Consider the following 16,389-nt stretch of genomic DNA (forward strand, 5'->3'; position numbering starts at 1 on the left):
TTTGACTAATATGGAAATATTATTTCATTTGAAGGATACCCATGATTTTTTATTATAGGGTTAAAACAATTTTTATATAATAATTTTTTTCATATCAATCCTTTCGACAATTGTTATTTATTTTATTATCATTTCAATATTGAATTAGATAAAATGATATATGTTATACATATTTTTAGGTTATGTATTTTTTAGTATAGATATTGATTTGACTCCTATAGAAATATTATTTCATTCGAATGATTTGAAAGAAATTGATTTAACAAAAAAAAGAATTTAGATCTACGTAAATTGTTATAAAAAATGCAATGATTATTCTTATAAATATGAGTTGGCAACAAAGTGAGTGCGGATTTGTTGTTTAACAACTAAGTACACTAAATTAAATAGAATTAAAAAAACAAAAAGAATAAAAAATCTAACTAACATTCATCAATACTCAAATGGATTCCCTTAAAAATGAATATACGACTAAACAATTAAAAGAATATTATCTAAAAACTAAATTAAGTAAAATAACTTTATCACGTTGAAATCGAATTGAACGATAAAGAGAGAGTGAGAGAGAAATAAAAAAAATAGGAAAAAAAGAGTGAAGAAAATGTTATAAGAATGTTCAGAAGTGAGCAATTAACTATCCTTTTATCAAGAAACGTCGGTGGTGATTTAGAGGTTTTCCGGTTTTCAAAGAGCAACCTACCATGACTTTACTAACTTCCGGAAACTACTACTCCTTTCCCTCGAGCCTTTCTATAACCTTTCCCTTCTTCTTCTTCTTCTTCTTTCCTTCTTTCTTTATTTCTTTCCTTCCTTCCTTCTTCTCACACACATACTCGTTTACAAGAAATTCTTTTTATTTTTCAACATTTTATCCTTTTTTTTTTTCTTTCCTTCCATCAAGTAGAAGCCGACAGGTAAGGCAAGTGAAAAGAAATACGGAAAGACTTTTGAAAAGTTTAAAAAGATCGCTTCAACGTGCCAACCAAGATGGACGACTATAATATGTACGTTCTCTAACAACTATGTGTATATGTATATATATATATATATATTATACTCCCACTAGTTTACCCTTTCCTTTACCTTTTCACCTTTTCTTTACTTATACTACGAGCCTAACTTCTTCCATTAATAAATTATTTTTATTTTATCTTAAGTGTGTCGAATAATGGATAAGTAATGTTTTAAAATACTCGAACACGAAATATATAAATAAATAAATAAATAAATCAAACAAAATATATTATTCCCCTCCCCATTACTTTACCCTTTTCCTTAACTTATACTTCGACTCTAACTTAACTCCCTCCTCCATTAATAAATTATTTTTACTTTTTCCAAAAGTGTGTCGAATAAAAAGAAAAAAAGTATTGTTTAAAATACGAACAAAAACGAAATAAATAAATGAAAATATTATTCTTATTTATACTTAGACTCTAACTTAATTCCCCTCACACCTCCATTAATAAAATTATTTTTATTTTATCTAAATTGTCGAATAAAAAGATAAAGTAATGTTTAAAATACGAACAGAGGAAATATATAAATAAATAAATCAAAATGTAAATGGACAGATATGAAAGTTACGAAGTGTAAATGTAATGACAAGTGTTATTTCGTGTTATTTTTTCTTTTCTCTGTTTTTTTTTTTTCCTAACCTAACGCAAGCAAAAATATCACCATTTCCCTTTGATATTCGCCATTTTATCCTGATGAGAAATGGCGGAAAGTCGATTTTCAAGAAGACACACACCACCCCCGTCTCCACGTTTTATTCGTCGTTGTCGCTACGAACGTTCTAGAACGCCAAGGAAAATCTAGAGTTATTACATTCCGGTGGTGAGGAGGAGAAACGGGGAGGGAAACCTCCCCTTCTTCTTCTTTTTTATTTTTTTTTTTTTATTTTTTCTTAAGGATGTTATATACGTCGGTGAGAGAGAGAGAAAAGGAAAAGGACATGGAAAAAAATATTATGTGAAATGAATTAAAAAAAAAAAAACCAAAATAAAACGAAACGTGACTCGTAGAAAAGATTCGTCATAAAATGAAAAACAAAAAATAAAAATAAAAAGTTATATCCCTGACTACTTCACTCGCCCACTTCCAAGCCCCCTCTTCCTACTCCACCCTTGTCCTTAAAACCCCAAACCACCGAAATGAGAAATAAAAGTTTAACAAAAAAAAAAGAACTATCGATCTGACAAACCCCTTGTACCCAAGAAAAAGGCATTAAAATCTATCGGAACTTTATTAGATTTTATTGTCCAAGTTATGAAACTTTAGTTTTTTATCGAGTTGACCAATAAGTATTAGGTTTTTTTTTTTTTTAGATAAGTTTAATGTTGCCATTTTATAAATGGGTTAATGTTAGATATATGTTTCTTATTAAATCAATTTATTACTTTTTTTAACAACATACACACGTGTATCATTTTGGTTACATATTGAAATGATATTATTCATTAATAAATAACAAAATGATTGATGTAACAGATAACAATGATCTTTGATATAATATTAATATGATTTATAACAGAATGTAATATTTAAAATATTTTTTAAACCACTTATTTAATTCAGTGTACCCAAAGTGTTATTAGAAAAATTAAATAATTTAATATATGAAACTTTATCTATTATTTTTAATTATTAATCGAACATATTTTCTAATTCATGATACAATTAGATTTAAATTAATTATATATTTAAAATTTTTGATAAATACGGTACACGTAAACGAAAGAAAAAATTCTCGACAAATTTTGTCGTTGCATATTTATGCAAATAAATAACAAAATAGAAAAATAAATAATAACATACTTGATTATTATATTATATTGCATTTCTCGCTGCAAAAAAAAAAATATCGTAAGTTATACTTAGAACATTAATAGAAAAAGATGACAACGATATTTCGATTAATCATCTACTTAAACGTTCGTTTATGATGATAATAATAATAATAATAATAAAAAGCTTAAACGAATCGTGTTATTAAATACTTGAAGAAAAGGGTCTTGAGAAAATAATGATTGGTGGTGGAACGCGATTAAGTTAGTGGTTTAGGGTTGGTAATATAACTATACCTAATCGAGAATGAGAAGAATGAAGATTGAATAATTAATTAATCATCCTGACTTTTCTTCGATCTAGATAATTAACTATCTTCCAAGATAGTCTCAATTATTTTCACAAACATATATATATGTGTGTGTGTGTATTTGTCGAAGGGGAGTGTAATTATATATAGATGCAATCGAGGTAAGAATGTGTGAAATTCAAGGAGGGTATTAATAAATCAAGGAGTTCTTTCCTAGAGCTTTTCTTTTTCACTCAACGAGCTTAAGGGAAAATTTAGGGACCATTTTCCTACCTTCCACAATTTTAACTGTTTCCACGTGTTCTAACTAATACATAGAAATATATTAAAGTGGGATATACCGATAAGAAATAATAAAAATCAAAGTAAATTAAAATCATTTCATTATTTTTATATCTTTCTAATAATTATTACTGAACAATTAATAATAATAATAATAACGAATAATAATATAATATAAACAATTAATAATAGTAAATAATACAATGAATATTAATTAAATACAATTTCATTTCAATGAAATTAAATGAAATAAATGTTTAAAATAAAATAATAAAATCATAAATCAATGAAAATTCTAATCAAACAATCAAATAAATAATTTATCGATCTAATCATTTTAAAAACAATTATCACATTCATTTGAAAATTCAATGAAATGTCAAATTAATACCAATTTTTTATTTACATTTCAGTATACATTTTACAATACACATTGAGTATGTATGACATATATGTATAGTTTTTTACCAAGTACGTACTAGTTACTTACTTCCGTGTTCGTCGCCACAATTATGCAAAATGTAAGAGAGAGAAAGAGAGTAGAAAAGAGAACAAATAAGAAGAATGCAGGTGGATAGTGCTAACCAACCCTACGAGCATGAACATAGTCGTTGGTGGTCAGGAAGTTAGAGGGTGGTTGTAAGTGGTTCGCTCGAGAGAATGTGTTCCCTCTTTCCCTTTCTACAAAACTATCCCTTTTACACACCCCTACATATACACACACACACGCACCTAACATTTTCTTTCTTTTTTCGTTCCACTTTTCAGTGGGTTTCTCTGTCTTTCTCTTCTTTCCCTCCTTTCATTTCTCTTTCTTTTTCTTTTTTTCTCATTTGACTTTTTGTCTTTCCCCTCACTCCTTACCCCATTCCACCCCATCTCATCCCTTCTTCAACATTTCACCAACCCGTTTTCGACCTAGTCGTCATAGTTAGCCTAGAAACATGCTTAACATTTTTATACTAAGTTTTCATTCCATCTGCATTTTTTTTTTTTAGGTTAGAAACGTGAAAATAATATTAAGAAATATGTTTATTACGATCGAGAACATTTTTATATAATAATATATGACGAATTAAATAATTAAAAAGAATATTAAATGAAAAAAATTAATAAATTTGTTATTTTGTTAGATTTTTATTTAATTTTTAATTCGGATCAGATGTATATTCGATTGAACATTGAATAGAATTTTGATACCTGTTAAACCTGTTAAAAATTCATTCAACGTTTGCAATTGAAATGCAAATTAAATTGCAAATGAAATATATCAAAAAAAAAAAAAGATGTAGAACAAACGATTGAACGATTGGTAATTTATTTTTTTCTCGCAGTACAATGATTTTTTTACAGTATCTCAGTTTTAATTAACAAAATGTAATTCGAATTAAACGATTATGCGATAAAGTTCTGACTCCAATTTTTATCCGAGTTAGACACTTAATCTAATAAATAATTTATAATTTGCATCAAAAAACAAAAAAAGAAAGAAAGAAATGCACTTTAATCAAAATATCAAAAGATTCAGTAAACGCAATTAAACGATTGGTCATTTCGTTTTAATTCAACTCAAACGCAATCCCAACGCAGAATAATAATTTCCACACTAACACGATTTAATTAAACTAACTAATTCGAATTAAACAACAATCTGATAGAATTTTGACTCCAATTTTAATCCCAAGTTAGATATTTAATTACATAAATAATATATAATATTTTCAAAAAAGAATAAATACACTTCAATTAAAATATCATATTAATTGATCATTTTATTTCAATGCACAACTCTAACCTCGACAGAAACAAAATCATTTCAATATTATCTCAATTAAATTAATCCCATTGCATTATAACAACGTGTGAGACTCGTGATATACTTTATAATAATACAAATCTAAAAAAGAACACAAAACATATCACCAGATACAATACCATACATTAAATCATAATATACAAGTAATTAAAAAATTAAATTCCAATCAATTTGATATAATATTAATTATAATTAAACTCCCTGTTAAAAGAAAAATAAATTCATATAATAATCAATCAAAAATATTACAAAATATAAATAAATTGAATATACACAACCAAAAAAACCAAAAACATAATAATTCATAATCGATACAAATGACAATTATCACAAAATTAACAATTAAATTAAATTATAAGTAAAAGAGAAAATATCAGTTAGAAATTTCAATAGAATGCATACAGGAATGTCACTTAAATGTTATATCAGGTGTCACCTTTACAGTTGACCGATTATCCGACACTTCCTCTTACCTTTTCAAAAGGGATCGATTAATTCGGCCAATCGCGAGCCTAACGAGCTGCATTCAAGACAGTACTATGCATCGTATACCTTTGCGGTCAAACACGACTACTGTTCCCATTCCAAAATTCTACTGAAATAGACAAGAACAGGCAGACGTACAAAGAGAAAGAGAGAAAGTGTGTGTGTGAGAGAAAGAGAGGGAGGGAGAGAGAGAATGCTTTCCGTAACACGTGCATTAGAAAGAGGTTAGAGAAGGGGTGACAGAAAGGGAAGGCACAGGGATTGCATCGTACGGTTGGAACCTGCATGGTTGCAGTTCTGGAACCACGAAAGCTCTGTGGAACTTCAACTAATGCCATTTACCACACTCTMTATCTCTATCTATTTGTCCTATTCCAATGAACACACACATACATATATGTAATTCATACATATAGGTACGTACGTATACTTATACATTACACGGAAAGAGAAATAGGTTCATAGGTGGGATATGTGCATACTTGTGCATTTCTATTATTGCACATTTGAGATAGTTGAAACAATTGAATTAGAAAGGAACTATTATACTCTAACGAAATATTGTAATTAATAATAATAATAATAATAATAATATCTTTGATATATTAATTGTTATTGTATTGATATATATATATTTTTTTTTATTATTATTATTAATTTAGATAACCTATGATATGTGTTATATTTCTTTTTTCTTGTTTTCGAAATTATACTTATTTTTCGTATCACATTCCTGAAACAAATTGTCATATTTGTTTGTTCTTTTACAATTTAGTTGGATTATGATTTATTTCTTCTTTTATTTCTTCTTGAAATTTTTATTCCAAAAATAAATGAAACGAAAGTAGATTTTCGTAATGTTATCTCTGGTTCTATTAAAGTACATCCGCGAATAAACGGTATTACCTTTTGCAGGATTGGCTTAGCGAGTTGTACCGGATCCGATACTCCTCATACTAACTCTATCTTCTGTAACCGTAGAATGGCATAGCGTTTAAGGCTGTATCGCTCGTTACAAGCCACGTCGTTACAATTCCAAAAGCCACAAAGCTTTCCGGTAACTCGAAAAGCTACCCCGAACTCCCCAAACCCACCCCCTTTCTCGTTTCTACGTTTATCTCCTACCTATTTTAATGTCACTATAATCGTTCGTGATTACTATCATTATTGTTATACACAAAACGAATATTATATTCTTCGACTGTAATAAAAAAAATATTATTATTAAAATATAAGTCTGAAAGGGAGTTATAGACGGTTAATAAATCTTATGAACAATTAATTTGAACTAGTTGTACGTTTCGTCCCTTACTGGGGACTTAATCAGCAACTTGATCATTTACAATTCACATGTCCAATCTTTTTTACAGAGTCATACATTTCAATAAAACTTAACATATTACAATACAATTTGATCCTAAAACACCTTATCTTATCACACGTAATCAAATATTGAGTAAATATTTTCTATACTTTCTGCAAATGGATTTAATTGATTTTAGTGGTTCGATCCTTCATCGGAGAAGTATTTTTTAATAATTTCTTTCTATTTGTTTTTAAATTGTTTATTCATAATTCTTAATTTTTAAATATATACAGGAAAGAGCAAATTATTTATTGCCAAAAAATATTAGAAACTCGTTGCTTTAGAACAAACACTTAATATATATTAAATTGTATCAACCATAGTTGCATCAGCATTATGTGTTTGTATCATAAATTAAAATTATTTAAATAAATTATAAAAAAAAAGAAGAATATATTTTCTTAAGATTCTTATCGATTTTTCTGAAAAAATAAAACATCTACAACTTTTATTCCCATTTCCTACGAAGAGTATGAAAGACACGCGAAAATAAAATATCAGAAGAAGATGAAGAAGGAAAAAAAGGGAAAAAAGAACAAATATACCAGAAAACAAAATAATACAAAAGGTCAAAAAAAAAAAAAGAAATTGGTAAAAGAAAAGCATATTCCCCCATCGTGCTCGTACCTCCCAAGAGGTACGATGATAAATTCACCCATTAATCTCTACGTTCACATTTGACGCACAAGCTATTCTCCTAGGTACTTCTTTTTACCAACGATAGTTGGTAGGAAACAATGACTAATGCGAAATCGCCATTCAGCAAGTTTCACACCACGGACAACCACCAACCAATCAAGACCCACACGTTTCCATCCCTTTTTCGAACTAATACTAACCCTCCCCTCCTCGTTCTATCCCCGACCATTGTGTTACGTGTTACTCAACATAAATAAATATTTATATTTATTTATATAATAATTAATACATTTAATTGTGTAGCAATATCACAGTTGCATCGGTGCATTGCTTCAAAATAAATTAAAATTAATATATCATAATATATTAATATCATAAATTAGAATTATTTGTTATATAATATTACCCCCCGCTCCCGCCCCCCTCACCCACCCCCATCATCATTGCTTAACGTTACTCATTTCTTTTCTATATTTTTTTTTCTTCTACTTTTCTTCTTATTTCGTTCGGTTTAAATCGAATCGCATGGAACGTGAATTCACGCGCGAATAAAAAGAAAAAAAGAGGAGAAGAGAGAAAAAAACGAACGAAATGAAGGGGAGGGAGAGAGAAAATAATAAAAAAAAGCAACAACAACAAAAAAAAAAAAGCAAAAAAGAAAGAAAAAAATAGATAAAAAGAACCAGCCGTAGAAAATGTTAGATAAAATCAACGAAGTGAACGATGGAGGGATATGGCTGTCTGTCTGTCCGTCCGTCCGTCCGTCTGGCCGTCCGTCTGGCCATCCATCCATCTGTTCGTCTGTCTATCTCTTTATTTTTTTTTTTTTTTGTTCTCTTTCGAAGTGGCAACTAACTTTTTGAGATTACCATTTAAACGGATTCGAATTGTGTGTCCTCCGAGTCCCAGCTTGTTCATAGCGCACGACCATGTTTTCAGAGATTATAGATCGGCTGCCGGTGAGTCGAATTAAATCCGTACGGAATTCCTATGGACTATTTCCAAATTCGTTTCTATATATCTATCTATCTATCTATCCATCTATCTATCATATATATGTATGTATATATATATATATATATATATATGTTACCGTCAGAGCTGGAAATCAGTCATTGCTAGTAATTCTTAGGCATTACTATGAATGCAAAGAGCCTTCCGACGAAGTCGAAAATAAGATTTTTTACAGAATTTTTCCTAAGCATCGAACATAATACTTTGATATCCTATAGAATATCAAATTACTATTTTTGGAAAAGTTTTGGTAAATATTTTTTATACCAAAAGTTAATAAATTTTAATGAAACTTATATTAAATTAAAGTATATTCTTTTGTCTACGCGTAGAATACCATATCGAGTTATAAATTTAGCATTTAAAGTTCAGAAATAGTCAGAGATTGCGATGCTGTAAATTGTGCATCTTTGCAATTTCTTGGAAAAGTTTTGGTAAATATTTTTTATTATTAATTTATATAATTTTATATCTTATTATTTAAAATAATAAAATTAATTATTTATTCGATAAGGACAATGACTATATTTTGTCTTTTTTTTTTCTTTGGATGGGTCATTCATCTAAAATATTATTCACATAACCTCAAAATTACGATTGCTTGATTTTAGTGATCTAAATGGAACTAGTAACTAGATTATTAGTAACTAGAGTAACTAGTGTACTAGAACGTTGCTAATAAAGAAAACTATTGAAATGTTTATATTTTTTCGATATTAAATAAGAAATTTGTAAGAAAATGATAGAAAACGTTAGAAGTATAATACAATTGAAACAACTTTACTAACTTTCCCGCGTGCTAGAAAATAAAATAAAATAAAAGAAAAGAAAAGAAAAGAGAGAGAAAAGAAAAAAAGAAGGAGAAAGGCGTCTAAGGGAAGTTTTCTTCGGAACGTTTGCCAAACCCCGTAAATTTTGGAAGCTATTAAGTTTATCGGTCCGAAGGAGGAAGAACCGTGGTGCCTTCTCTAACTTTAATAAATGGCAGGAGGTGGGGAGTTAGCGTTTCTCCTAGTTTTGGTCGATCGGTCGGTTGGTCGGTTGGTTGGTCGGTTGGTTGGTTGGTTGGTTGGTCGGTTGTTCAGTGCAATTTACGAAAAAAGCTCGTCTTTCATTTCACCTTAATTCTACGGCTACGTGCCGAACGTGGAAAAGGATGAAAGCCGATCCTACCTAGCTACCTTATTTCCTAGAAAAAACGATCGATACTTAGTTATAATAGAAAAAGAACCGATAGACTTTTCCCCCAGCTACCCCCACTCCTATTTTTATCCCCACTCTTACTCCTATTCTCGTCTCAATGGATGATAGATATTGAAGTACCTCTTTTTCTATCATAACGATCATAACTTCAAAAAGAAAATAAAAACAAATTGATTTTTTTATCTCAATAAATATAATTAATATGTTAATATATTAGTTTGTAAAATGTAATAATTATTTCGTGATAATAATTGTGGATTCATTAGAATTGAAATAATTATATTGATCTGTTTTAATGTGTATGATAAAAAGTAATATTAAATACTTTAAACTGAGTAAAATATATATGAATTTTAAGTATGAAGTTGATATTTGATTTTAATAAAAACAACACGACTAATATAACATTTGTTTCTAGAAAAAGAATTAGTCTATGTATGAGTTTGTTAATTTCTAATTAAATTCATATTTCTGTTTAATAAAGATGAAATTTATGATTAATTAATTAATATTAATCTTAGCCTTTATATATTTAATATTTGTAATTTTGTTATAACTTTATTTTATATGATTAATATAAAAAAATATATATTAGAATAATTAAACCCAGTATTTTAGTTCCCCGTTATTTTATGTCGAATATATTGAAAACAAAATGATTATATAATTATATAGTATAAATAATACGAATAGAAAAGTATGATTAAATAATTATAATCAAACTGACAATTATTCGGCAGAAGAATTGTCGTCAGTTTCAGTTTTTTCCTCTAAACTCATATTAGCCGTAGTCGTAGTTGAAAATGGAAGGGAACGTGACTTTCTTGGTTTTTTGCTCACGGCAATGCTATTTTCACTTATGTTAGCGAGATTTTGTTCTTTTTTACGTCTTCTTCTTCTATTCTTAGCTTTCTTCCGATCCCTCGTGGTTTGCGTTTTGCGAATAGCAACGTTTTTCGATTTTCTGCTTCCCCTTTTAGGTGATGGTAGTCTTGCGAACCTAACTGCTATTCGATTCGCACGATCCACCTCGTTTTCCATTGGTAAAAAATAATGTCCCCTGTATTTTCGTATTATTCCATATTCCACTCCGCGTTTTAATGCTGCGTTAACCTATTTAATATATACGAAAAATAAAATAAATCTAAAATGTTTTTTATATTATAAAATAAATTAATATAAATTTTGTTGACACATATTATTTAACATCCGAATACCCTAATTAATTATATCTATTATCTGATTTGATTATACAATTATGAAAACAAAAATTATATTATTCTAAATAAAAATGAAAGAGAAAAAAATCTTTCTCTTAAATATTTATATAAGTTAATCAAATGATTAAATATAATATTAGAAAATTAACCTGTCTGGAAACATTTTTTTCGGATAAATTTGAACTACGTTTAATGTAATCAATGATTTTTTTGATCGTAGATCCTTTAGTTTCACGAAGATCTTTTATTGCAGATATAATCAATGCAGCTATTCTTATTGGTTTCTGCCATTTTCTTTTAGCATGCTTCCTCATCAACTTTTTGTTAAACCTTTTACTTTTTTTCGCCATATGACAAAAATATAATTTAATCGATTAATTGATAAATTAATCCTTCGGAATACACAACACTCGACTCATCAAATTCGTTGATTTTTATTTTTTTATCTTCTCATAGAAAAAAATTCGAAAAATCATTATTAATATAAAATAAATTTAAATAATAATAATAATAATAATCCAAAAAAAATAAAAACTCGATTAATTTTTCTCACGCATTTTCGACCTGTCAAACGCGTGCATGACTTTTTCTTGTTTTTGTTTATAAGAAAAAAATTATATCGCACGGTTCGTTTGTTTTTTCTTTTTTTCTGTTCTTTTCGATTACTCGAATCATTTTGTCGGATCCTTAATGGAGATTGTTTTGATTTTCTATTGGTCGAAATGTTTTCTAATTAATCGAAAGAAAATTTGAAAACGAATCGTTTTAATGTGAGAGACAACTAAATAATTTTGTATACCTTACAATTTCAGTGTGTTTTTTTTTCACGCTTTTGTAAATAAAAACTCTTTATACGCGTATGTGCACGTATGTATCACACATATATATATATATATGCGTTTGAGAAAAATTTTAATTAATGTTGAAAATGTAATTGCATATTTATTAAAAGAATTAACATGGGCGTTGTATGACGTGTACAACAGGAAACAGACGAAATTACGCGCGTAAGTTTTTCACTCTTAAGGTTATAATTAAAAATAATAATAAAAAGAAAAACAAACAATATAATATACACAAAATAAAAAAATTCAAACAAACACAAAAGTGACAGAAATGTGTTGTCGCGTTTTAATATTCCGTAATGTAAGAAAATTTATAACACGTGATTAATATTACACGTTAAACGAAATCAAAAAAAGGTTATAAAATAATAATTAAATAAATATTGAATATAAAAATAATTGTATAAGTTATAAAAAATTCATTTCTTATATATTTCTCGCAAAGAAATGAAAAAAAAAAAAAAAAAACTTATCGTCAGATTTTAATCTTGTTTTATTTTTTATTACGATATAAAATTCTATTATTCATTTTACATTTATTTAATTTTCCAAATTTTACTTCGAATCATTTTAAAAACGTGACCCTGACAAACATATTTTTTAATGATTAAAATTAAATCAATTTCAGTTAATATTTTGGAATTAGGTTTATACATGTTTATAATTGAAATGAAGTATTTTCTCTTACGAATATAAAATTAGAATCTCATCAATTATGAACAAACGTAGAATCATATGGAAACCTGTAGTACAATTGCAAAATATTATTATTATTAGTTTACTATCTTCCTCTTTCTGTCTCTCTCTCTCTCTCTCTCTGTTTTTGTACTTCTGTCAATAATTATAATACCAGAGTCGAATAAAGCTTAATTAAAACTGTCCAAAGTGTATACAATGAAATGAAATTGGACATTATGTTCCATTAGATTTTTAACTTTTCATTCCAATCAGAGTATTTGTTTAAGCGTTTTCTGTGTTTCCGAACAAATATACACAAGTACCTATCATTTATACATCTTCTGTTCCTTTGTACGTATATACGTGTGTATACGATTAAATACTTACTTTTGTTTATATAATATTGTAATATATGAATCATTACAAAATGGTAAATTTGTAATCAATAATATATAATACGTTGATGTGTGTGTAAAAACAGAATATTAAATTTGTGATTAAATCTTCAAAGTTTTCAATTTAATCTGAATATTTATTTTCAATGTAATACCATCGTTGAATGATCATATATGTGTCAGTGTATGTATTTAACTGGATTAATATTGTAATCTTATTTACATAATATTGTAAAATTTCAACGAATGTAACATCGTGACGTTACTGTAAAAAAAAAAAAGAAAGAAATGCACTCGCAGAATATTTCATTTCCAATAAATTTTACTCTATCATATTATTATATGAATAAAAATATATAATATATATAAATAAATAATGTTAAGTTCATGAAAAAGGTTATGACAAAAATTATTGAGATATCTAAAGTGTTAAAAATGATTAAAATTGATTGATATAATTAAAATCAATAAATAAATTATTTACTATGAATAGAATTCTTTTTGATATCATTAATTTATTAATTTATCTTTAAATCGTATGATAAATAAATAAAAAGAAACATTTTAATACAGTTGCTAATAGTTATGAATACATCACGAAAATGTTTAAAATAAAAAAGTAAAGGAAGAAATAATATTTGTAATTTATTAACAACAATCTCGCGCGTGTATTTTATATTAACTATAGTATACATTATCAGTAACTTAAAATATTCTTTTATTCTCTGAAAGTGTGTGTGTGTAAATTTCAACGTTTCCTTGTCTCTCGATCAGTAAACTTTACGACGACAATTATTACTTTCTCGTCTTAGAGAGAAAAAAAAATAAAAATAAAAAAAAAAAAAAAGTACATCGAATGAAAAAGTAAATCTTATGAATAATTCATAAACCTAATCACGCACGAGAAACCTTTTTTACACCGTTAATTTGATATTCTTTTTAAACCGACTAATAACATAAGACGAAATATCAAAAGAAATAAAACTTCGCCGCGAAACTAGAAAGAATAATTCAACTTCTCTCTCTTTTTTTTTTCTTATGCATAATCACGAATATATATATCTTGATTCGCGTATAACCCCAAGGCCAATTAGTCAACCACTTCTCGGAAATATTCTGAACGAGGGTAGTTTATTTCAACGATCACGAAATCCCTACCACAGGCCGGCCCATTTCCTCTAACTCGAATTATTACGAAGAAAAATTCTACCGTATAATATAACACAGTACATACAGATATTTATACAGGCTGACACAAAAATCATACAACAAAATTACATATAAATTATATTAAATTGTATTCGATAATATTGTTTAAATTTATTTTACTGATTTGTGTTTTATGACAACGTGTGATACTCGTGGTAGCACAAAATTTCGGTCAATAATATACAGTTAAATAAAATAAATAATTAATATTTAATAATTATTTATTATAATATAATAATAATTTTATTTATTTTTTAGATCTAATTAATTATTAATATAATAATACAATTAAATAATTAAATATATAATAAATAATTTCATAATTAAATAATAATTAAATAATTAATAATAAGCACGAGTCTGACTCGTGGTAACTTTGTTCGGAGCCAATGATCACGCGTGGTTAAACACGTGTTTCAATTTTTCTTCTTACTTTATAATTTTTTGAACGACCTGTATAACGAAAATATCAAAGTGATGAAATTAAAGTTACCCCGACGCGATATAACACGTACAATCCGTGCACACTGGAGTTCTAATAATTATAACAACAATATTAACGAAGCTAACAATAAGCCGTCATAATAATCAGATGAAAGATTTTTTTTTCACCGATCAAAGCCACGCAAACCTTTCTGCGTCCCTTACTCAGCTTTTTTTCTTTTTCCTTTTTCTTTTCCATAATCTTTTCGATCCAACTCACGCGAGAAACTAATTTACGTATAATACATGAAAAAGAAGAAGAAAAATATATTACAAAAATATCGTGTAAGACACGTGACAAATAGAAATGTTCTACATTGGTCGGGTGAGCTTTAAATAATCTTTTCTTAAGGTACTTAAAACGGTGTCAAATTTATCGCTCAATTTTAACATTTTTACAACAAAAATACACACACTCCTATACACATCACGTATATACTAAAGTATATACAAATAATCGTAAAAAATTTTATCATTTAATCTCTCACTTTTTAAAAAGAAGAAAATATATTACCCACACGTATTTCTTATTTAAATATTAAAATTCTACGAGTTTAACGTGCAACGCGTACTCTTGTATGTGTACACGTATGTGTAGAAGTTTGTTTGATAGAAAGAATTAGAATAAGGGAAAGAGAAAGGTGCATAAATATTACAATTTTTCGACGAGACTATAGAATATCAAAATAAAATGAAATTAAAATGAAAAAATAAAAGAACAAACAAACAAACTAACAAACAAACCAAGGTTTTTAAATAAAACTATCGGATAAATGGTTTAAACTCGGAGTATTAATCATTCTGTATCCTTGATATAATTCCCCTATTTTTTTTTATTTTCCTCTCTCCCTTTCTCTGTTCTTGTCTCATACTTAATCTTTTTCTTCTTTTTCTTCTTCTTCTTCTTCCAGCTCATAAACGACACAATTGTTATCCCTGCTAGCTTACGAAATCCCATAGCGTTAAAATAATACGTCACGTTATATATATGTATATATATATACATTTACAGTAACGGTGGATTTATTTTTTGTTATTTCAACTTTTTCCTCTTTTTTTTTTATTCTTTTTGTTGTTTATAAGATGATTTATATCGCTACCAGTTGTCTCAGTTCTCACGAATTATTTTCTATCTGATCTATCTTTCTATTTTTTATTACTCGATGATAAAATAAACTTTTAACGGACGAATATTATCTACAAACGAACGTATTTTTTTTCAGAAAGTAATTTGATAATATTATTCACAGTTATACGTAGAATGGAATCAATGGTGAGTTTTATCTAGGGATATCTAGTTGTTAAACGTGATCTGGGGTTATTCTGGTGCAGTACGAAACAAAAAAATCCCCTTTCTAGGTACAACAACGTTTTACGTATATAAGAATCGTAATTTAAAAAGTTTCCTAAATTTTAACAACCATTTAAAATATTTCTATTATTAAATATTTAATTTTAATATAATTAAATATTAATTATATATATAAATGTTGAGAAAATAGCAATATGAATTCACACACGCCATCTATCTGCATATAAGTCAATTACTGTATAAAGTAACTAGAAGAAAGCTTTGATTTATAGGTTAGAATTTTTTATAAGCTAGTAATATTTCATGTTGAAGAAAAATAAATGTAATACAGTTGAAAAAAG

At 27.4% G+C, this 16,389-nt stretch overlaps 2 protein-coding genes across 2 annotated transcripts in view; both read right to left on the reverse strand.

The window, feature by feature from the left end:
• Window positions 1–16,389, reverse strand: part of LOC106786101 (TWiK family of potassium channels protein 18-like) — a 261,452-nt gene that overhangs the window by 195,099 nt on the left and 49,964 nt on the right. The window lies entirely within an intron of this gene.
• Window positions 10,636–11,476, reverse strand: LOC106786089. Its single transcript, XM_014747114.1, has 2 exons — window positions 11,276–11,476; window positions 10,636–11,019 (listed from the first exon to the last, which is right to left on the reverse strand). The coding sequence occupies exons 1-2, from the start codon at window positions 11,474–11,476 to the stop codon at window positions 10,636–10,638; spliced, it is 585 nt and encodes a 194-aa protein (XP_014602600.1).

Source organism: Polistes canadensis, unplaced genomic scaffold, assembly GCF_001313835.1.
Source record: "Polistes canadensis isolate GaletaPanama2010 unplaced genomic scaffold, ASM131383v1 scaffold_65, whole genome shotgun sequence".
Taxonomy (NCBI): Eukaryota; Metazoa; Arthropoda; class Insecta; order Hymenoptera; family Vespidae; genus Polistes; species Polistes canadensis.

Excerpts from the sequence above, each read along its gene's own strand:
- LOC106786089 (XM_014747114.1), bottom strand. The coding sequence starts at position 11,476 with ATGGCGAAAAAAAGTAAAAGGTTTAACAAAAAGTTGATGAGGAAGCAT. Across the intron at positions 11,020-11,275 it reads AAAAAAATGTTTCCAGACAG|GTTAACGCAGCATTAAAACG; the intron begins GTTAATTTTCTA and ends TATATTAAATAG.